Below are 23,579 nucleotides of genomic sequence, written 5' to 3' on the forward strand. Positions count from 1 at the left end.
ATGAAACATAGAAACATAGAAAATAGGTGCAGGAGTAGGCCATTCGGCCCTTTGAGCCTGCACCACCATTCAATAAGATCATGGCTGATCATTCACCTCACTACCCCTTTCCTGCTTTCTTTCCATACCCCTTGATCCCTTTAGCCGTAAGGGCCATATCCAACTCCCTCTTGAATATATCTAACAAACTGGCATCAACAACTCTCTGCGGGAGGGAATTCCACAGGTAACAACTCTGAGTGAAGAAGTTTCTCCTCATCTCAGTCCTAAATGGCTTACCCCTTATCCTTAGACTGTGACCCCTGGTTCTGGACTCCCACAACATCGGGAACATTCTTCCCGCATCTAAGCTGTCCAGTCCCGTCAGAATTTTATATGTTTCTATGAGAACCCCTCTCATTCTTCTAAACTCCAGTGAATACAGGCCCAGTTGATCCAGTTTCTCCTCATATGTCAGTCCTGCAATCCCGGGAATCAATCTGGTGAACCTTCGCTGCACTCCCTCAATAGCAAGAACGTCCTTCCTCAGATTAAGAGACCAAAACTGAACATAATATTCCAGGTGAGGCCTCACCAAGGCCCTGTACAGCTGCAGCAAGATCTCACTGCTCCTATACTCAAATCCCCTAACTATGAAGGCCAACATGCCATTTGCCGCCTTCACCGCCTGCTGCACCTGCATGCCAACCTTCAATGACTGATGTACCATGACAACCAGATCTCGTTGCACCTCCCCTTTTCCTAATCTGCCGTCATTCAGATAATATTCTGCCTTCCTGTTTTTGCCACCAAAGTGGATAACCTCATTCAGCTAACTTGTCCAAGTCACCCTGCAGCCTCTTAGCATCCTCCTCACAGCTCTCACTGCCACCCAGTTTAGTGTCTTCTGCAAACTTGAAGATATTACTCTCAATTCCTTCATCCAAATCATTAATATATATTATAAAGAGCTGGGGTCCCAGCACTGAGCCCTGCGGCACCCCACTAGTCACTGCCTGCCAGTCTGAAAAGGACCCGTTTATCCCGACTCTCTGCTTCCTGTCTGCCAACCAGTTCTCTATCCACGTCAATACATTATCCCCAATACCATGTGCTTTAATTTTGCACACCAATCTCTTGTGTGGGACCTTGTCAAAAGCCTTTTGAAAGTCCAAATACACCACATCCACTGGTGCTCCCTTGTCCACTCTACTAGTTACATCCTCAAAAAATTCTAGAAGATTTGTCAAGCATGATTTCCCTTTCATAAATCCATGCTGACTTGGACCGATCCTGTCACTGCTTTCCAAATGCGCTGCTATTTCATCTTTAATAATTGATTCCAACATTTTCCCCACTACTGATGTCAGGTTAACCGGTCTGTAATTCCCCACTTTCTCTCCCCCTCCTTTCTTAAAAAGTGGTGTTACATTAGCTACCCTCCAGTCCATAGGAACTGATCCAGAGTTGATAGACTGTTGGAAAATGATCACTATTTCTAGGGCCACTCCCTTAAGTACTCTGGGATGCAGACTATCAGGCCCCGGGGATTTATCGGCCTTCAATCCCATCAATTTCCCTAACACAATTTCCTGACTAATAAGGATTTCCTTCAGTTCCTGCTTCTTGCTAGACCCTCGGTCCCCTAGTATTTCCAGAACGTTATTTGTATCTTCCTTCATGAAGACAGAACCAAAGCATTTGTTCAATTGGTCTGCCAGTTCTTTGTTCCCCATTATAAATTCACCTGATTCTGACTGCAAGGGATCTACGTTTGTCTTCACCAATCTTTTTCTCTTCACTTATCTATAGAAGCTTTTGCAGTCAGTTTTTATGTTCCCTGCAAGCTTCCACTCATACTCTATTTCCCCCCTCCTAATTAAACCCTTTGTCCTCCTCTGCTGAATTCTAAATTTCTCCCAGTCCTCAGGTTTGCTGCTTTTTCTGGCCAATTTATATGCCTCTTCATTGGATTTAACACTATCCCTAATTTCCCTTGTTAGCCATGGTTGAGCCACCTTCCCCGTTTTATTTTTACGTGAGACAGGGATGTCCAATTGTTGAAGTTCATCCATGTGATCTTTAAATGTTTGCCATTGCCTATCCACCGTCAATCCTTTAAGAATCATTTGCCAGTCTATTGTAGCCAATTCACGTCTCATACCGTCAAAGTTACCTTGCTTTAGTTCAGGATTCTAGTCTCTGAATTAACTGTGTCACTCTCCATCTTAATAAAGAATTCTACCATATTATGGTCACTCTTCCCCAAGGGGCCTCGCATAACAAGATTGCTAATTATCCCTTTGTCGTTACACATCACCCAGTCTAGGATGGCCAGTCCTCTAGTTGGTTCCTCGACATATTGGTCTAGAAAACCATCCCTAATACATTCCAGGAAATCCTCCTCCACCGTACTGCTACCAGTTTGGTTAGCCCAATCTATATGTAGATTAAAGTCGCCCACGATAACTGCTGTACCTTTATTGCACGCATCCCTAATTTCTTGTTTGATGCTGTTCCCAACCTCACTTCTATTGTTTGGTGGTCTGTACACAGCTCCCACTAGTGTTTTCTGTCCTTTTGGTATTCTGCAGCTCTACCCATGCAGATTCCACATCATCCAAGCTAATGTCCTTCCTTACTATTGCGTTAATTTCCTCTTTTTAACCAACAACGCTACCCCACCTCCTTTTCCTTTCTGTCTATCCTTCCTGAATGTTGAATAAACCTGGCTGTTGAGTTCCCAGCCTTGGTCACCCTGGAGCCATGTCTCAGTAATCCCAATTATATCATATTCGTTAGTAGCTGCCTGCGCAGATAATTTGTCCACTTTATTATGAATACTCCTCGCGTTGAGACAGAGAACCTTCAGGCTTGTCTTTTTAACACACTTTGTCCCCTTAGACTTTTGCTGTACTGTGGTCCTTTTTGATTTTTGCCTTGGCTTTCTCTGCCCTCCACTTTTACTTTTCTTCTTTTTATATTTTGCTTCTGCCCCATTTTACTTCCCTCTGTATCCCTGCATAGGTTCCCATCCCCCTGCCATATTAGTTTAAACCCTCCCCAACAGCACTAGCAAACGCTCCCCCTAGGACATTGGTGTTCCGGTCCTGCCCAGGTGCAGACCGGCCTTTTCTACCTCGTGCAGGGCTGGCGTTTTGCTGAGATGGTGGCCTGCTGCGGGATAGAGTCGAGGACACTCGTGTCAAAGGCAGAGTCTTGATTAAGGAAATCTTCGATGTGCTCCTTCAGCGGGCCCTGACTGCCTCAGTGTCCTTTATGAGCGTCTCCCCGTTCTTAGCCAGCAGTGAGGTGGGGCCTTGGGTGCTTGGGTCGTAGGTGACTGTGATGAAGAATCCTCGTACGTCATGGTTGTCGGCCAATTGCTGAATCCCCTGCGCTTTCTCCACCCACCATCTATTCTTTAGGTCGTGGGTTTTTTTTGCTGGACCTCAGCCTTCAGCCATCTGTAGAGCTGCTTTGCTGCTCCCGAGTTGGGTTGCTTTAGGTTCAGAAGTGCCCTGCGTTTGCGATTTATTAGCTCCTGGATCTCCTGATCATTCTCATCAAACCAGTCCTGGTGTTTCCTGGTTAAGTGACTGAGCGTCTCTTTGCAAGCACTGCTTATGGTGGCCTGGAGGACAGATCAAGCACTGGGCGCTCTGCGTCTCGGGGTCATCGAGGGTCGCCAGGTTGGCAGTGAGGTGCAGGCTGTATAGGGCGCTCTTAGCTGGGTCTTTGAGTGTCCTGGCATTAATTTTTCTACAGCATTGCTTCTGTGGTCGTTGTCGCTTTGGGGCTATATTAATGTTGATGACTGAATGGATTAGGTGGTGATCCGACCAACAGTCGTCGGCTCCTGTCATAGCGCGGGTGATGCGCACGTCCTTGCAGTCCCTCGCTTGAATGATGATGTAGTCGAGCAGGTGCCAGTGCTTGGAGTGAGGGTGTTTCCACGATGCCTTGTACTTGTCCCTCTGACGGAACAAGGTGATGAGAAGGTCGTGTTTTAGGCATTTTGTCAGGAGCAGGGTACCGCTGGAGTTGGTTTTCCCTACCCCCTCTCTGCCGATCATGCCTCCCCAGAGTTCTGTGTCCTTACCGACTCTGGCGTTGAAGTTGCCGAGGAGGATCAGTTTGTCGTGCATAGGGACGCGGGACAGGGATTGTTCAAGGCTGGAGAAGAATACCTCTTTGGCCTCATCTGTTGCGTCGAGTGTTGGGGCGTATGCACTGATAACTGTGGCACACTGGTTCCGGGATAGCATGAGTCGGAGCGTCATGACAAGTTCACTAATCCCGCAAGGGGAGTCTCTGAGGCGGTCGACCAGCTTGTTCTTGATAACGAAACCAACTCTTCGGTTTGCCTTTACCGAAGAAGGTGCAATCTTCACTTTGTTCTTTGAGTTGGCCTTCCCCTGCCCTTGCTTAGGGCGGCGATGTCGACGTCAAAGCATCGTAAGTTCCCGGGCAACAATGGCGGTGCGGCATTATGGTCTGTCGCTGTTGGGGTTGTTCATGAAGATCCTGACGTTCCAAGTCCCGAATTTCATTTTGAAGGGTGGAAGATGCCTGTGCGTGAGTTCTTTTAACGTGGGATGGCCGTTGCACTCCGGCTACCACACGGGCTTAGCAGAGCAAGGTCTTGGTCCAGTGACCAGGGGGTCTAAGATGACTTGAGAGCAGGTACTACTGTATGGGCCTAGTTGACTATGACTGGGTGCGAGCCGTTAGCTCGGCACTGAGCAGCGTCCTTCGGTGAGGTGGTGAGAAAACCAAGGCCTGGCTGAGGGCAGGCATTGGGATGGTCCGAGGTCCACTTCGTGGAAGGGGTGAGAGGTCAGAGTGGTCACAGCCATTGTGCACATCACGTGCTTGACAGAGACTTTGCTGTTGAGTGGGGCCAGCGGCCGGTGGGAGGCCAGGCATCACCGGTGGGATGAAGGCCCGGACGTCGTCGGTAGAGTGAAGGCCCGAACGTCGTCGGAGGGATGGAGACCTGAGCATACTCCCATAGTGCTGTTAGGTAGGGAGTTCCAGGACTTTGACCCAGAAATGGCGAAGGAATGACAGTATATTTCTACAATAAGTGCACATGCATGCCAAACATTTGTTACTCTTGGTATTGGTGTGTGATTCACGGAATGCATTTGCCTTCATTACATAGTATTTCTAAGAACTATTTTCTTTGAGGAGTAAAAATAGACCATATCCATATTCAGGAGCACATTGACGGTTTAGAGTTAATGGTTGAAATTATGAAACTCTGGTTCATAAGAAAAGTACAATGTAGGATCTATTAACTTTTTAAAAAAATCAAAAAATGCAAGCAATGTAAACTCTACTTGTTCTTGCTTTCTTCTCTTGCCTTTCCCTGCCCCTGCAAAAAGACTTCAAACCAGGTAGAATGTAGTAGCTTTGCAAGCTTAATTCTGTAAATATCTAAGTAAATCTCTAATATGTTTACTGTTGAGCAGATTGAGCAAAAACCAACAGAAAAACAAGACACCGCTGAACCATCAGATAAGCGGCAGTATCCAGGGCGAAACAATGACCGTGCAGAACAGTTAGAAGTTAACAAATTACTTGAAATTGGAGGTGATCCAATATCTATAAAACTTGCACAAGAACTTCAAAATAACAAGCTACTAGATACAGGTATGAATTCTAAAACACACAGTTCGAACATACCTTTGCTCCATTTAATGTGAAAAACCTATATACGTAGGTTTTATTTTGATTGAAGTTAATTGGCTTTAAACATGTTTTTAAAAATACAACTCAACATTTTTTGTTTTTTTAAAATCTGAAACTGTTGGACGGAGTATAAATCAAGAAATAATGGAGGCTTGTATTAAAGGAACGACAATAATCATGGGTGATTTTAACCTTTTTATATTGATTGGACAAAGCAAATTAGCCAGGGTAGCCTTGAGGAGGAGTTCATAGAGTGTATTCGTGATAGTTTCCTTGCACAGTACATTGGGGAACCAACCAGGGAGCAGGCTATCTTAGATCTAGTATGATGTAATGAGGCAGGATTAATAAATGATCTTGTAGTGAAAGATCCTCTAGGAATGAGTGACCATAATATGGTTGAATTTCAAATTCAGCTGGAGGGTGAGAAAGTTGGTTCTCAAACCAGGATCCTAAGCTTAAATAAAGGAGACTACAAAGGTATGAGGACAGACTGGGAAAATAGACTAAAGAATGGGACGGTTGAAGAGCAGTGGCAGACATTTACGGAGATATTTCATAACACTCAACAAAAATATATCCCAATGAGAAGGGATAACCATCCGTGGCTAACTAAGGAAATAAGGGAGGGTATCAAATTGAAAACAAAGGCATACAGTGTGGCCAAGAATAGTGGGAGGCCAGGGGATTGGGACATTTTTAAAAGCCAGCCGAGAACGACTTTAAAAAAAAAAATGATTGAGAGGGAAGATAGATTATGAAAGTAAACTAGCACGAAATATAAAAACAGATAGTAAGAGTTTCCACAGGTACCTAAAAAGGAAAAGAGTGGCTAAAGTAAATGGATGAGACTGGGGAATTAATAATGGAGAATAGGGAAATGGCAGAAACTTTGAACAAATATTTTGTATTGGTCTTCATGGTAGAAGACACTAAAAACATCCCAATAGTGGATAATCAAGGGGCTATAGATAGGGAGAAACTAATACAATCACTATCATTAATGAAGTAGTACTAGGTAAAATAATGGGACTAAAGGCGGACAAGTCCCCTGGACCTGATGCGTTACATTGGTTGTAATCTTTCAAAATTCCCTGGATTCTGGGACGGTCCCAGCAGATTGGAAAACCGCAAATGTAACGCCCCTATTTAAACAAAAAAGCAGGAAACTATAGACCAGTTAGCCTAACATCTGTGATTGGAAAAATGTTGGAGTCCGTTATTAAAGAAGCAGAAGCAGGACATTTGGAAAAGCAAAATTCGGTCAGGCAGAGTCAGCATGGATTTATGAAAGGGAAGTCATGTTTGATAAATTTGCTGGAATTCTTTGAGAATGTAACAAACAGGGTAGATAAAGTGGAACCAGTGGATGTGGTGTATTTGGACTTCCAGAAGGCATTTGACAATGTACCACATAAAAGGTTACTGCACAAGATAAAAGTTCACGGGGTTGTGGGTAATATATTAGCATGGATAGAGGATTGGCTAACTAACAGAAAACAGAGAGTCGGGATAAATGGGTCATTTTCCGGTTGGCAAACAGTGACCAGTGGGGTGCCACAGGGATCGGTGCTGGATCCTCAACTATTTACAATCTATATTAATGACTTGGATGAAGGGACAGAGTGTAACGTAGCCAAGTTTGCTGATGATACAAAGATGGGTGGTAAAGCAAATTGTGAGGACACAATCTGCAAAGGGATATAGACAGACTAAGTGAGTGGGCAAAAATTTGGCAGATGGAGTATAATGTGGGAAAATGTGAGGTTATTCACTTTGGCAGAAGTAATAGAAAATCAAAATGTAACTTAAATGGAGAAAAATTAAAAAGTACTGCAGTACAGAGGGACCTGGAGGTCCTTGTACATGAAACACAAAAAGTTAGTATGCAAGTACAGCAAGTAATCAGGAAGGCAAATGGAATGTTGGCCTTTATTGCAAGGGGGATAGAGTATAAAAGCAGAGAAGTCCTGCTACAACTGTACAGGGTATTGGTGAGGCCACACCTGGAGTACTGCGTACAGTTTTGGTCTCTGTATTTAAGGAAGGATATACTTGCACTAGAGGCTGTTGAGAGATAGGTCCTTAGGTTGATTCTGGAGATGAGTGGGTTGTCTTATGAGGATAAGTTGAGTAGGTTGGGCCTATACACATTGGAGTTCAGAAGAATGAGAGGTGATCTTATTGAAACTTAAAATAGTGAGGGACTCGACAAGTTGCATGCAGAGAGGATATTTCCACTCATAGGGGAAACTAAAAGTAGGGGACAATGTCTTAGAATAAGGGGCCGCCCATTTAAAACTGAGATGAGGAGAAATTTCTTCTCAGGGTTGTAAATCTATGGAATTCTCTGCCTCAGAGAGCTGTGGAGGCTGGGTCATTGAATATATTTAAGGCGGAGATAGACAAATTTTTGAGCGATAAAGGGTTATGGGGTAGCAGACTGGGAAGTGGAACTGAGTCCATGATCGGATCAGCCATGATCTTATTGAATGGCAGAGCAGGCTCGAGGAGCCAAATGGCCTACTGCTGCTCCTATTTCTTATGTTCTTATGAATTCAATCTATCCTGACCCCTCTCGCTTCCCCTACCTGGGGATACTTGTGCATGAAACACAAAAGGATAGTATGCAGGTACAACAAGTGATCAGGAAGGCCAATGGAATCTTGGCCTTTATTGCAAAGGGGATGGAGTATAAAAGCAGGGAAGTCTTGATACAGTTATACAGGGTATTGGTGAGACCACACCTGGAATACTGCGTGGAGTTTTGGTTTCCATATTTATGAAAGGATATACTTGCTTTGGAGGCAGTTCAAAGAAGGTTCACCAGGTTGATTCCGGAGATGAGGGGGTTGACTTATGAGGAAAGGTTAAGTAGGTTGGGCCTCTACTCATTGGAATTCAGAAGAATGAGAGATAATCTTATTGAAACGTATAAGATTATGAGGGGCCTTGACAAAGTGGATGCAGAGAGGATGTTTCCACTGATAGGGGAGACTAGAACAAGAGGGCATAATCTTAGAATAAGGGGCTGCCCATTTAAAACTGAGATGAGGAGAAATTTCTTCTGAGGGTTGTAAATCTGGAATTCGCTGCCTCAGAGAGCTGTGGAAGCTGGGACATTGAATAAATTTAAGACAGAAATAGACTGTTAATTAAATGATAAGGGGATAAGGGGTTATGGGGAGCGGGCGGGGAAGTGGACCCGAGTCCATGATCGGATCAGCCACGATCGTATTAAATGGCGGAGAAGGCTGTATGGCCTATTCCTGCTCTTATTTCTTATGTTCTTGTACTTGATGAAGTAAAGAATTCTGTGCTGCTTTGTGTATAACAATGCAAAAAAAGTTAAATATATAGTGTGGCAGCAGATGCAATTCCTCCTATGGCATTCGTTGATGCTTTTGGCTCTTTCCTATCATTTCAGTAGTATGCGAACAGTTCTGATGCTTGTCTGTGTCAACAGACCCACTTGGGCGTGGAACTTCAATGCCAATGAACCTCCAAATTAAAAAATATCCTTCAACTGTTTTAAGTCTCTGTTTTGAAAGATTTGGCACCTATCACATGGGTCTCGTGATTTCCCCTCACCCTGTTCTGCCCTTGGGTGATGCTAAATTTACATTGGTCAGTAATTGAGTTAACGTGAAGCTGTTTTGCAGATCCCCTTGAAGATGGGAATGAAACCAGGGTTGACTATGATCTAGCAGATGATGAATCCAGGAGAAATACAGGTTCAGTATAATTGCGTATAATGATGCAATATTTTACTTGCAACTCCCAAGGTAGATTACAGTGACAAAATTACCATCTTTTACTGAAACTATATAAAGGCACTTGTGTATTCAATTTGTAAGCTACTTAAGGGGCATGGTAATGCCTTCCATGATGGTCAGGTCCAATTTCAAACAGAAGGACTACCCTTTCCTAGTATCAGCTTGCTTTACTTGGTAGCACTGTTGCTTTTGATTTAGAAGGCCAAACAATGGATTTGAGCCGATAATCTAGGCTGCCACTTCAGTACAGTACTGAGGGAATGCTGAATTGTCAGTGTCATCCTTCAGATGAGATGTTAAATTGAGCTGCTGTCTGCTTGCGCAGGTGGATGTAAAAACTATTTGAAGAGGACCAGGGAGTTCTGTGTCCTGGCCAACATTCTTCCATCACTATCGAGAACAAATTATCTGATCATTCATTCAGTTACTATTTGTGGGACCTTGCTGTGTGTAAATTGGTTGCTGAGTTTGCCTACATTACCATAACTGCACTGCACAAGTAATCCATTAGCATTTTGGGATATCCTGAAGCTGTAAAAGGCACATAAATGCAAGATGTGTCCTTCATTTTGTTCCCTTCCTTTCATTTCCTACATTTATTATAACTAGGCTATACATTTGTCATACTTATTTTGGGAGAACTCGAGTCTCTAATTAAAGAGAGAGTAACTGAACACCTTGAAAATTTTCAGTTGATCAGAGTATCAGCATGGATTTGTAAAGGAATAGGTCTTGTCTGACGAACCTGATTGAAATTTTTTTTGAAGAGGTAACTTAAATATGGACAGAGGAATGTCTATGGATGTTTTATACATATATGGACTTCCAGAAGGCATTTGATAAAGTCCCTCATAAGAGACTGTTAGTTGAAGTTGAAGCTCATGGAATTGAAGGCAAGTTATTGAATGGGCAGGTACACTATTTGGCAGGCTGTAACTGGTGGTATCCTGCAAAGATCTGTGTTGGGGTCTCAACTATTCACTATTTATTAATGACTTAGATGATAGAATAGAAAGCCACATATCCAAGTTGACACAGATAGGCGGCATTATAAGCAGTTTAGATGGAAGCCTAAAATGACCGAGATATTAATAGATTGTGAATGGGCAAAACTGCAGTAAATTGATTTCAATGTAGGAAAATGTGAGGTTATTCACATTGGACCTAAAAAGTATAGAACAGAATATTTTCTAAATGGTGAAAAGTTAGATCTTAAAATGTCATGGATAGATACAGAAAATAATCCAAAAGGCTAATGGAATGCTGACCTTTATATCTAGAAGTTATGCTCCAGCTATACAAAGCCCTGGTTAGACCACACATGGGGTACTGTGAGGAGTTCTGGGCACCATACTGTAGGAAGGGTATATTAGCTTTGGAGTGAGTGCAGCATAGATTTACCATAATGATACCTGGACTCCAAGGGTTAAATTACGAGGAGAGATTATAGAAACTAGAGCTGTATTCCCTGGAATTTAGAAGGTGATTTGATCAAAGTTTAAGATATTAAAGGGAATTGAGGATAGAGAGAAACTATTTTTGCTGGTTGGGGGATCTAGGATTAGGGGCTATAGTCTAAATTAGAGCCAGCCCTTTCAGGAGTGAAGTTAGGAATCACTTAGGAAATAACATAACACAGAAGGAAGCTCTTTAGAAGAACAATCCAGTTAGCACCAGTCCTCCGCTCTTTCCCCATATCACTGCAATTTTTTCTCCGTCAAGTAGTTATCCAATTCCCTTTTGAAAGCTTCCCTTGAATCTGTAACCACCACCCTATCATACAGTGCATTACAAACCCTAACCACTCATTTACGTAAAATAGTTTTTCCTCATGTCACCTCTGGTTCTTTTGCCAATCAATTTAAATCAGTGACCTCTAGTTATCGACCCATCAGCTATTGGAAACAGTTTCTCTTTATTTACTCTATCTAAACCCTTCATGATTTTAAACACCTCTATCAAATCTCCTCTTAGCCTTCTCTGCTCCAAGAAGAACAGCCCCAGCTTTTCTAGTCCATCCATGTAACTATATTCCCTCATCCCTGAAACCATTTCAGTAAATCTCTTCTGTACTCTTTTTCCAAAGCCTCTAAGTCATTCTTAAAGTGTGGTGCTCAGAATTGGACATAATCTAGCTGGGGCTGAACTAGTGTTTTATATAGGTTTAGCATAACTTCCTGGCTTTTGTATTTTCTGCTTTTATTTATAAAGCCCAGGATCCCATATGCTTTATTAACTGCTTTGTTAACTTGTCCTGCCACCTTTAAAGATTTGTGCACAAGCATCCCCCAGTTCTCTGTTTTTGTACCTCCTTTAAAATTATACCATTTAGTGTGTATGGTGTCTCATTCTTCCTACCAAAATATATCTCCTCACACTTTTCTGTTAATTCATCATCATCTCAACAACAACAACTTGTATTTATATAGAGCCTTTAACGTAGTGAAACGTCCCAAGGCACTTCCCAGGAGTATTATGTGCTAAAAATTTGACACCGAGCCGCATAAGTAGAAATTAGCGCAGGTGACCAAAAGCTTGGTCAAAGAGGTATGTTTTAAGGAGCGTCTTGAAGGAGGAAAGAGAGGTTTAGGCAGGGAGTTCCAGAGCTTGGGGCCTAGGCAACAGAAGGCACGGCCACCAATGGTTGAGCGATTACAATCGGGGATGCTCAGGAGGGCAGAATTGGAGGAGGTCAGACATCTCTGGAGGGGTGGGGTGGGGGTTGTTGTGGGGCTGGAGGAGATTAGAGATAGGGAGGGGCAAAGCCATGGACGGATTTTTGAGAATTTTGAAATTGAGGTGTTGCTTAACCGGAAGCCAATATAGGTCAGTGAGCACAGGGGTGATGGGTGAGCGGGACTTGGTGCGAGTTAGGGCAGCCGAATTTTGGAACACCTAGTTTACGTTGGGTTGAATGTGGGAGGCCAGCCAGGACTGCGTTGGAATAGTCATGTGTCATCAGCCATGTGTCCGCCCATTCCTCCAGCTTTATCTGTCTTGAGGTCTGTTACTATCTTTCTCACTGTTTATTACACTTACAAAGAGATTTACAAGGAGCAAAAAGATTTACAAGGCTGATACCAGAATTGCAAGGGTATGCCTATCACCAAAGGATGAAAAGGCTGGGTCTCTTTTCTCTTCTCTTGAAAAGAGAAGGCCTAATAGAGATCTTTAAAATTCTGAAAGGTTTTGATAGAGTAGATACAGAGAGAGTGTTTCCACTTGTGAAGAGCAAAACTAGAGGTCATTGATATAAGATAGTCACCAAAAAATCAAATAGGAAATTCAGAAGAAACTTCTTTATCCAGAGGGTGGTGAGAATAAGGAACTTGCTATCACGGTGTGGTTGAAGTGAATAGTATAGATGCATTTTAAGGGGCGGCTAGATAAGCTTATGAAGGAGAAGGGAATAGAGGGTTATGTTGATGGTGTTAGATGAAGAAAGACTGGAGGAAGCTCGAGTGCAACATAAACGCCGACATCGACTGTTTCGACTGAATGGCCTGTTTCTGTGCTGTATATCCTATGTTAGTTTCATGTCATCTGCAAATTCCAAATTGTGCCCTGTTATGTATATCAAAAACAGCAGTGGTCCTCATACCGAACCTTGGGGAATGCCACTGTATACCTCCCTCCAGTCTGAAAAACAGCCATTCACCACAACTCTGCTATCCCTTGGCCAATTTTATATCCATGCTGCTACTGCCCCTTTTTATCCCATGGACTTTAATTTTGTTAACCAGCTTAGCATGTGGTACTTTATCAAATGCCTTTTGAAAGTCCATATACACAACATCCACTGCACTGCACCCCTCCACTGTCGCCTCATCAAAAAAAACTCAACTGTGCTGCGCTCCTTATTAGTCCATACTTGTCCAAGTTTTTCTCCCGGATTATTGTTTCTAAAGGCTTCCCCACCATTGATGTTAAACTGACTGGCCTATAATTGCCAGGTTTATCCTTCTCCCCTTTTTTGAACAGGGTGTAATTTTTGCAATCCTCCAGTCCTTTTGCACCATCCCAGTAGCTAAGGCGGATTGGAAATGGCCAAGCACCTCCGTAATTTGTAACTTTCCCTTGGCAACCTAGGATGCATCTTATCTGGACTGGGTGACTTGTCCACTACCACCAGCCTGGCTAGTTACCTCCTCTTTATCTATTTTTTCCTCATCCAGTATCCCAGTATCTCTTCGTTTACCGTCCTCTTCCTTGGTAAACACTAATGCAAATAACTCATTTAGCACCTCAGCCGTACCTTCTGCCTCCACCAATAATTCTTCATTTTGGTCCCTACCTGGTCCCACCACTCCTCTGGTAACCCTTTTACTGTTGATATGTCTTTAGAAGACCTATAATTTCCTTTTTGTTAGCTGCCAATCTATTCTCGTACTGTCTCTTTCCCACTCTTATTTCCTTTTTCACTTCTCCTCTATGCTTTTTATATTCAGCCTGATTCTCCCTTGGTATAATCAAGTTGACATCTGCCATATGCCCCCGTTTACTCTCCAACTCCTTTGTCGTCCAGGGAACTCTGGCTTTGGTTGCCGTCCATTTCCCCCTTGTAGGAATATACTTGACTGTACCCAAACCATCTCGTCTTTAAAGGCTGCCCATCAATATTCCCTCCACGCTGTGTGGCCATGCAGCTCTATGCCAGTCTCGCACAGTCTGGGACCAGCTTTTTAAAAAAAAAAAAATAAATAAATGTTAAATTTCGCACGTGAAACTGTGAATGGGCCGCACAGCCCTTTGGGCTCGCACCCAAAAATAAATTAGGGGGAACATTGCTGCCCATTGCTCCATTACATTTTTGCCTGCCAGTCTTTGACTCCAATTTACCCGGGCCAGATCCCTCCTCAATTTGCTGAAATTAGCCCCCCTCCAGTTAAGTATTTTAATTCTAGATTGTTCCTTGTCCTTCACCTTTACTAATCTAAACCTTAAGATACTATGATCACTATTCCCGAGATGTTCCAACTGTGACATTCACCACTTCATTCCCCAGGACTTGATCCAACAATGCCGCCTTCCTCGTTCGGCAGGAAACATACTGATCAAGAAAATTCTCCTGAACAGACTAAAGAAATTCCTCCCCTTCTCTGCCCTTAACACAATCACTGCTCTATTCAATATTGGGGTAATTAAAGTCTCCCATTATCACTACTCTACAGTTCATGCACCGTTCTGTAATTTCTTTGCAAATCTGCTCCTATATCCTTCCCATTATTTGGCCTATAAAATACACCAAGTAGCATAATAGCTCTTTTATTGTTTCTCAACTCCAACCAAATCGATTTTGTCTTTGATCCCTCAGGACCTTCTCTTTCCAGCAAGGTAATATTTTCCTTAATCAAAACTGCTACCCTTCCTTTTTTTCCCCTTCCCTTTCTTTCCTGAATACCTTTGTTTCCAGGAATATTAATCATCCAATCCTCTCCATTTTTGAGCCAGGTCTCGGTTATTGCCACTGCATCATATTCCCACATGGCCATTTGTGCCTGCAGCTCCTGGCCTTATAAACCACACTTTGTGCATTTACACACATGCACTCTAAACCTAACTTAGAACTGTTTGTATTTTCTTGATCCCACCTAATTTTGTATTATTTCTAACTCTGTCTCTTCCAGTCCTCTGTGCACCTTGTTTCTACTTTTTAATTCAACATCTTGGTTCCTAAATACCTAGCAAATTAGTTTAAACCCGCCCCCACAGCACTAGTTAAGCTGCCCGCAAGAATATTGGTCCCAGCTCTGTTCAGCTGCAACAGTCCATCTTGAACGGGTCGCTCCTGCCACAGATTTGGTCCCAATGTCCCAGGAATCTGAAGCCCTCCCTGCTGCACCATGTCTCTAGTCACGCACTAACCTGCCATATCGTCCTATTTCTACTCTTACTAGCGTGTGGCACTGGGAGTAATCCAGAGATGACTACCTTTTGAAGTCCTGCTTTTTAACTTCCTCCTTAGCTCCTTAAACTCTGACTGCAGCTCAACCCTCTTCCTCCCTATGTTGTTGGTTCCCCCTGCAGAATGTTCTGCATCCTTTTCATGATGTCTCTTACCCTGGCACCAGGGAGACGACATCCCATTTGGGTCTCGTATCGACGGTAGCAGAACTGCCAGTCTGTCCCTCTGATTATTGAATCCCCAATTACTACTGTATTCCTACACTTTGCTGCAGCCCCGAGCTGTCCTTTGCCTCATCGTGCCAGGCTCGGGACTGCACTCCTTCCACTGAGATACTATAATACAAAGAACCTAAATATTAGATACTTAGAGTCCTCTGGTTCTGTGGCTCCACTTGTTTTTGTTTGGTGTGAGAAACTGCCTTCCTCCTCTCCACCAAATTCCTAATATTGCCAGATTCTCAGCTTACACTGTTTGTGATCTACCCAGCTCTGTCTCCAAGCTCTCTACACGCAAAGGGTGGTAGAAATTTGGAACACTCTTCAGCAAATGGCAATTGATGCGAGATCAATTGTTAATTTTAAATCTTGAGATTGCTAAGATTTTTGTTTACCAAAGGTATTAAAGGCTATCGGGGGAAAAAGCTGGTAGAGTTAGGTCACAGATCAACCATAATCTCATTGAATGGTGGAACAGGCACGAGGGGCTAAATGGCCTACTCCAGTTTCTAACTCGTGGACTAATCATTGTGAAAATGTCATATCTATCTTCCTAATCAAATATATTGGTTTGTTATCCTATAGCTGTTTTATTATTTGTCAGGGGTTTGTCTATCCTGTAAAGAAATCCAGATAGAACCTAAGTGACTCTAGTAATTTGTCCAATTTCTTCTTTCACTTTCTGACCACCCAGTAGTTGAACTGGGAACACACCAAGTTCCTTGTGAGGTTCTTTTTGTTTTCCCATCTGCCATTCTGAGAAGGAAGTTTTTCTTTTGAACAAAGTAACTAAGGATTCCTTTCTTGCTAAGACTGGTTTCCAAAAGTAAACATGAAATAAGAATAAACATTAAAAACCTTTCAGTGTGCACTCAATTAAGCAAATTTATGAACTATTTAATGTTTGACTGCAGGAACTTTTACTCTGGGTGGTAATCTGCTTTGCTTATTCTATGTATTGAATAGAGAACCTTTTAATGGGAGCTGACTTTAATTACTAACCTATTGAGATTTAATTGCAGTCTCTGACGTCGTATATTCATAACCTATTCCGACTAATGTTACCCTACCCTTGGATGCATATTATTTACCATTGTATAAATGGGGCCTCTGTTCAGCACACACGAAATCCAATTCTGCTTGACTGCAGAGCTGTTGCAGTTCATGTATTATGTCAGGAATACTTTGTCATTTTAATGTTTTGTCTTCCTGGTAACTCAGCTTGCATTTTCTTCTCAACAATTGCAGGCAACGTAGACCAAAATAATCAAGAGCTCCTGGATGCATTGAAAAGGAAACAAACAGCAGATTACAATGGAAATGATGGAAATGTTGCAGAGCCTGAGGCTGACAAAGCAGCAGAACTTGCGAATAACATAAAAGGTGTCTAACAAAAAATTGAGCAAAATGTGAAATAATCACCTTCACTTCCTTCAAATATAATGTATAGGTATAAATACTGGGGTGGATGAGAGCTAATGCTGTATATAGACCTTGTTCTGGAACCGCACCTCATTCTCCTGTCATTAGTGGCTATTTGTACTTTTTTACACACTAGGAAAGGTCTCGGTGCCAGTAGACCATTCATTCCATGGCTAATGCATACTTAACTGTCTTCCAGCAACTTGTGTTTTTAGCAATCCCCCTATTTTTTACTGTTTTTTCCACCATCAGTAAACAGATTCCTGATTTCAGAATTGTTTTCCTCTGGCTTCAGTTATCCCAGGCCTCCAACTACTGTCCTTGCATCTCCTTTATACATAAGAACATAAGAAATAGGAACAGGAGTAGGCCATATGGCCCCTCGGGCCTGCTCCGCCATTCAATAAGATCATGGCTGATCTGATTATGGACTCAGCTCCACTTCCCTGCCCGCTCTCTATAACCCCTTATCGATTAAGAAACCGTCTACTTCTGTCTTAAATTTATTCAATGTCCCAGCTTCCACATCTCTCTGAGGCAGCAACTTCCACAGATTCACAACCCTCAGAAGAAATTTCTCCTCATCTCAGTTTTAAATGGGCGGCTCCTTATTCTAAGATCGTGCCCTCCAGTTCAAGTCTTCCCCCATCGGTGGAAACATCCTCTCTGCATCCACCTTGTCAAGTCCCCTCATAATCTTACACGTCTCGATAAGATCACCTCTCATTCTTCTGAATTCCAACCTACTCAACCTTTCCTCATAAGTCAACCCCCTCATCCCTGGAATCAACCTAGTGAACCTTCTCTGAACTGCCTCCAAAGCAAGTATATCCTTTCGTAAATAGGGAAACCAAAACTGCATGCAGTGTTCCAGTTGTGGCCTCACCAATACCTTATATAGCTGTAGTAAGACTTCCCTGCTTTTATACTCCATACCCTTTGCAATAAAGGCCAAGATAGCATTGGCCTTCCTGATCACTTGCTGTACCTGCATACTATGCTTTTGTGTTTCATGCACAAGTACCCCCAAGTCCCGCTGCACTGCGGCACTTTGCAATCTTTCTCCATTTAAATAATAACTTGCTCTGATTTTTTTCTGCCAAAGTGCATGACCTCCCACTTTCCAACATTATACTCCATCTGCCAAATTTTTGCCCACTCACTTAGCCTGTCTGTCATTTTGCAGATTTTTTTGTGTCCTCCTCACTCATTGCTTTTCCTCCCATCTTTGTATCATCGGCAAACTTGGCTACGTTCCACTCAGTCCCTTCTTCCAAGTCGTTAATATAGATTGTAAATAGTTGGGGTCCCAGCACCAATCCCTGCGGCACCCCACTAGTTACTGATTGCCAACAGAGAATGAACCATTTATTCCAACTCTGTTCTGTTAGTTAGCCAATCCTCTATCCATGCTAATATATTACCCCCAACCCTGTAAACTTTTATCTTGTGCAGTAACCTTTTATGTGGCACCTTGTCAAATGCCTTCTGGAAGTCCAAATACACCACATTCACTGGTTCTCCTTTATCCACCCTGTTCGTTACATCCTTAAAGAACTCCAACAAATTTGTCAAACATGACTTCCCCTTCATAAATTCATGCTGACTCTGCCTGACCAAATTTTGCTTTTCGAAATGTCCTGCTACTGCTTCTTTAATAATGGACTCCAACATTTTCCCAACCACAGATGTTAGGCTAACTGGTCTATAGTTTCCTGCTTTTTGTCTGCCTTCTTTTTTAAATAGGGGCGTCACATTTGCAGATTTCCAATCTGCTGGGACCTCTCCAGAATTCAGGGAATTTTGGTAAATTACAGCCAATGCATCCACAATCCCTGCCGCTCCTTCTCTTAAGACCCTAGGATGCAAGCCATCAGGTCCCAGGCCTCCGACTACTGTCCTTGCATCTCCTTTACTTTGGAGAAATCAATTACGTGAGGTTCTAATATTGGTGTTGCCAGATGATGCCAGTGGTTAGTGCAAATTTTAAAGTCCTGCTGCTTGTCTTTTCCAGTAACAAATATCCATAATTACTGTCTATATTTCTCCAACTACCTGAACTTTCTGAAGTACACAGCTGCTTCCAAACTCAAGAGGGCTAATTGTGAATGTCAGGAAAAAAAAAGAATGAATTGCTTGATTCTTTCTGCACTAGTGAAGTCTTGGGAGAAGGAGTAAGTTTTAAGTTAGAGATGCTTTGGAATCTGTGTATTTGCATTATTGCAAAAGTTCAATTTATGTTTCCTCTTTTTTAAAAAAAAAACTCAAGTGAGCAGTTCCAGAACAAGGACCGTGTGTAGCATCGGTGGAGAAGGAGCATCAAATGGCTTGGCATGTTTATTATAAGGTTATAAATCCTTAAGGGGCAATGACCTGATGGGTTCTCTGTTTTAATGCTAATCTATTAATTTTTGTGTGGAGGTTGAACTATATTTAAATTAAAACTTGCTCAATTTTAACATTCAAAAGTGCATGAATGTATTAAATCCTATGAATTCTGATTAATTTCATGTTTTTGTTACATTATGAACAATGTTTTTATAAAAAAAATCTGTTGCCTCCTTTGAAAGTTAAATGATTACCAAAACCTTCAGCTATAACCTGAATTTTAATAGGAGTAGTTGATGTTTGATTTACAGAAGCTGTGCCTTAATTTTGGTTTCGTTGTTAACTGTTTTTGTAGATCCTGGTTGTAGTTGACATTAATCCTATATGTGTGTCTCTTTTAAATGTTTAGCAAGACACAATGAAGAAGCTGTGGCAAGAACTCTTGAACAAAATGAAGATCAAAACACCAAACAAATACTGTGAAGGAGACTGCTTGAAAGTGGTTAACTGAATCTATTTCTTATGTTGGTATTGCACTTTTTTGGTTGACAAAGCAAAGTACCACTGCCCATAATGAGATTTGTTTAACATTGGCTAGGGGTTCAAATCAAAATAGGATGAACAAATAACAATGACCTTGTAGGCAGTCTGTGAATAGTTTAGGAAGCGAAGAGTGTGGGAGACTTTATGGTTTGTTCAAAATTAAGTAATTAAACTGTTTTAAGCAACCTTTTGAGAGTAATTCAAACTCGTGGCTTGAATTGGTTGAGTGCTTGAATACAGATGTTGAAATTTGATGCCCTAAACCTTGTTTTAAATAGTGATTATAACAACATCGTAATGGTTTCTTAAGTGAGATACTAGTTCCTTTTTATTTGCCAGTGGCAATCTTATTTAATGTAGAATTTAATGGTTTAAGAAATTTCTATTTCAACTTTTAACAGTCAATACAAATGTCACAAAGTTATTTTATGCAGATGTTTGAGGCAGATGTTTAAAGATCAGTTTATTTAATTTTTTTTTAAAAGCCAAGTTCTAAAAGACTAGGAAGATGTGCCCATGCCCAACTGTTGTATATGTATTTGTTAGAGTGGTGAGGTAATGACAGTCTTTAGAAATATGCAGTGTGCCTTCTAATGTTGGTGGGTTTTCAAAGGAAAATATTTTTTTTGGCTGGATTGCTTTTTAAATGGCTAAATTGTAAAATGTGTGAAAGAATTAGCTATCTATATCTTTGACCTGAGTGGGTGGGGGCAGGAGGAAGGGAAGGGAAGAGAGGGGGGAGTTTTCAGAAAATGTAACTGGATTTCTTTCTGAAAAGAATAGTAAATTAAAACAATTCAGTGCTTGTATCTGAACAGCCAGGACTGGAAATTGAGGGTTAGGATGTTATTTTCATTCATTATACATCTGTAGTCCATTCTGCTGTACTGCATTATTAGAGTATGAGGTTTTTGAAGTTGGGGTGCATATTCTTTTCCTTCTCTGCATCCCTGTCCATTGAAAAATAAATTTTCTACGATCTGAAATAAAAATGCAACTTAAATAAAGACTCATTCATTGGGCCAAATCTGGGTAACAAAAATGAGGTTGTATTTCTTCTTTGTTTAACCAGCGTCAGCAAGGGGAAGCCATATCAATTTGTTTTCCTTTAAAAGCCAAATGCTTTAATATTCTGTTGATATATTTTTCACAAGTTTAAATTTTGCAATTAGTCTGGTAACTTTATCCTAATAAAACTACATTATTTTGTCCTTTTGCATTTTTGTCTAAAGCACATTCTCAAATTAGAATGTAAAATCTATTGCCGCATTGCAAAGGGAGAGGGACAGAAAGGGAACCTTGTACCCTGTTATCTGGCATTTACAACTGGTGCCTTTTTTTTTTTCGGGGGTGGGGGGTGGGAGAGAGAAATAGTCTTGCAGTTGTTTATTTTTGATAACTTTGTAGGAACTTTGAACTTTAATATGTCATTACACTGACTGTGACTTTGCTGTTGAGCCAGTGAATGTTTACTTTGTGAATCCTGCTGATGAAAGCAATTTGACAATTGGGGTGTCTTTTTTTTTTCCCCCACTTAATTTGGGTGAACAAAATTTTGTGATTATTCCGCAATGAGTTTTGGTCAAAATTCCTCTTTCAATTGAAAGACAAGATGGTCTTGGTCACTATAACATTACATGACAAGCTCGATAGAGGTTGCTTTTGGAGGTCTTGCTTGTCTTTAATTCCCCCTCAAACATAGACTGCTCAATACCCAAGTAATACTCCATCCAGCAGCCTGTTTGGAACTTGCCCAGAAAGGACAAACTGTTCCAGTATTGATCGTGGTTTTCTTCAAATGCATTCCTATGGTTGGTAGATCAAAATGTTGTGATGAGAGCTATCTGGTTGAATATGCATTGATCTTGTATTTAATTGAGTTGCAAATATCTATATTTGGAATTTTTGGGGACTTGAAATTGTATTCAAATTTGGTTGGATTTTGATGTTCATAAACAGCTTCCAGATTTAATCCTGCTATAATTGTTTGTGATTCCATGTCATTTAAAATGATTACTTTGTTCCATAAATGTAAAAACAAATATTTTTTTTAGATCTGTTCATACTTGTAGGTAAATATTGGGTGCTGTGATTTTTTTTCATTAAATTTTAAAGCGGTTAATTCAACTAATTTTCAAATCCACTCTAATGAAGAAGCTAGTTTCTTGATTCATGCTTCACACTATGAATAAGGTGAAAAGGAAGCAGGAAAATTTGGAGGGTTTTCCATTTCAGAAGAGAAGCATGTAATTCTCCCTTACAAGTGGATGGTCTTTTAAGTAAAATATCAGTCCTTTTGTACTATAGGTGATGATAATTTCAACATGTGAGATAATTGCAAAATGACGGCAGGTCTTTTTATTTTTTGACATTCTCAAATTTTTGAGAACGTGGGAGTGGTCCCAAAAGTGTGTTGGAACAGTTCAGTGTAGAGGTAACAAAGGCACGAATGAGGGTTTTGGCAGCAACTGAGCTGACGCAGGGGCGGAGTTGAGTAGTTGTTTTTAGACAACACGGATATGTGGTCCGAAGCTCATCTCTGGGTCAGATATGACACCAAGGTTGCTAACAGCCTCACTGCGAGGGATGGAGTCGGTGGCTAGGGAACGGAGTTTGGGGTGGGGACCGAAGACGATGGCTTCGGTCTGCCCAATATTTTGTTAGAGGAAATTTCTGCTCATCCAGTACTGGATGTCAGATAAGCAGTCTGACAATTTAGAGACAGTGGATGGGTCATGAGAAATGTGGTGGTGAGGTAGAGCTGGGTGTCGTCGGCGTACATGTGAAAACTAACGTGTTTTCGATGATGTTGCCAAAGGGCAATGATGAGAAATAATAGGAGGGGGCCAAGGACACTTGAAAGACACTAGAGGTAACGGTGCAGGAGCAGGTAGATAAGTCACTGTAGGTGATTCTCTGGTTATGATTAGATAAGAATGGAACCAGGTGAGTGCAGTCCCACCCAGCTGGATGAAGGGAAAGCCATTGGAGGATGATGGTGTGGTCAACTGTTTCAAAGGCTGCAGACAGGTGGAGGACGATGAGGGTTAGTTGGCTTTGTCAGTCACATAGGATGTCATTTGTGACTGGCGAGCCATTTCAGTACTATGGCAGGGGCAGAGAAATGATGGGAGAGATTCAGACATGGAGTTCTGAGAATGATGGGCACGGATTTGGGAGGCGATATTATGTAAGCAACTTTAAAGGTCTTAGTGAATGGTGCTGAGCCCTTTATGGTGGAAAATGTTTAGCTGTCAGTCTTGAGTCTCCTGGCAAGTATTCCAGGTCATCAACCTGAAATGTTAACTCTTTCTCTACGGACGCTAGCATCTGTTGAGTATTTCCAGCATCTGCAGTATTTTGCTCTTGTATTAACATCTCCAGCATTTAGTCCTGGCCTATTCTCTGCCGCCTTTGTGTTTCTCCACACCGCTCCCCCCCCCCCCCCCCCCCCGGCATATCACAGCACAAAATAGTCTATCTATAACACTAATCTGCTTCTCAATTCAATATTTGTTCATCTGCTTTTAGCATGCCATCTGTTTTATTCTATATAGAGAGAACTTTCTTCTAGCCTCTTGAGCTTTGTTAAATACATTAATTTAGCTCTGTACTTGTAAATTAAATATTCTGCATATGTCCACTTCATTTTGTTTCTCAGAATTTTAAAGACCTATATTATGTCTCGTTTCCCCTTTGCATTAATCTTTT

General features: G+C 41.7%; 1 protein-coding gene across 1 annotated transcript in view; it reads left to right on the forward strand.

Annotated features, from left to right (window-relative positions):
- Positions 1–21,840, forward strand: part of LOC139265204 (Golgi membrane protein 1-like) — a 71,702-nt gene extending 49,862 nt beyond the window's left edge. Inside the window, exons 5-8 of the mRNA XM_070882133.1 lie at positions 5,457–5,637; positions 9,339–9,410; positions 16,824–16,958; positions 19,735–21,840. Coding sequence (XP_070738234.1) covers positions 5,457–5,637; positions 9,339–9,410; positions 16,824–16,958; positions 19,735–19,808 — 462 coding nt within the window. The 3' untranslated portion in view covers positions 19,809–21,840. The remainder of the gene's footprint in view (positions 1–5,456; positions 5,638–9,338; positions 9,411–16,823; positions 16,959–19,734) is intronic.
- The last annotated feature ends 1,739 nt before the right edge of the window (positions 21,841–23,579 follow it).

This window comes from Pristiophorus japonicus, chromosome 1 (assembly GCF_044704955.1).
Source record: "Pristiophorus japonicus isolate sPriJap1 chromosome 1, sPriJap1.hap1, whole genome shotgun sequence".
NCBI classification, from domain to species: Eukaryota; Metazoa; Chordata; class Chondrichthyes; family Pristiophoridae; genus Pristiophorus; species Pristiophorus japonicus.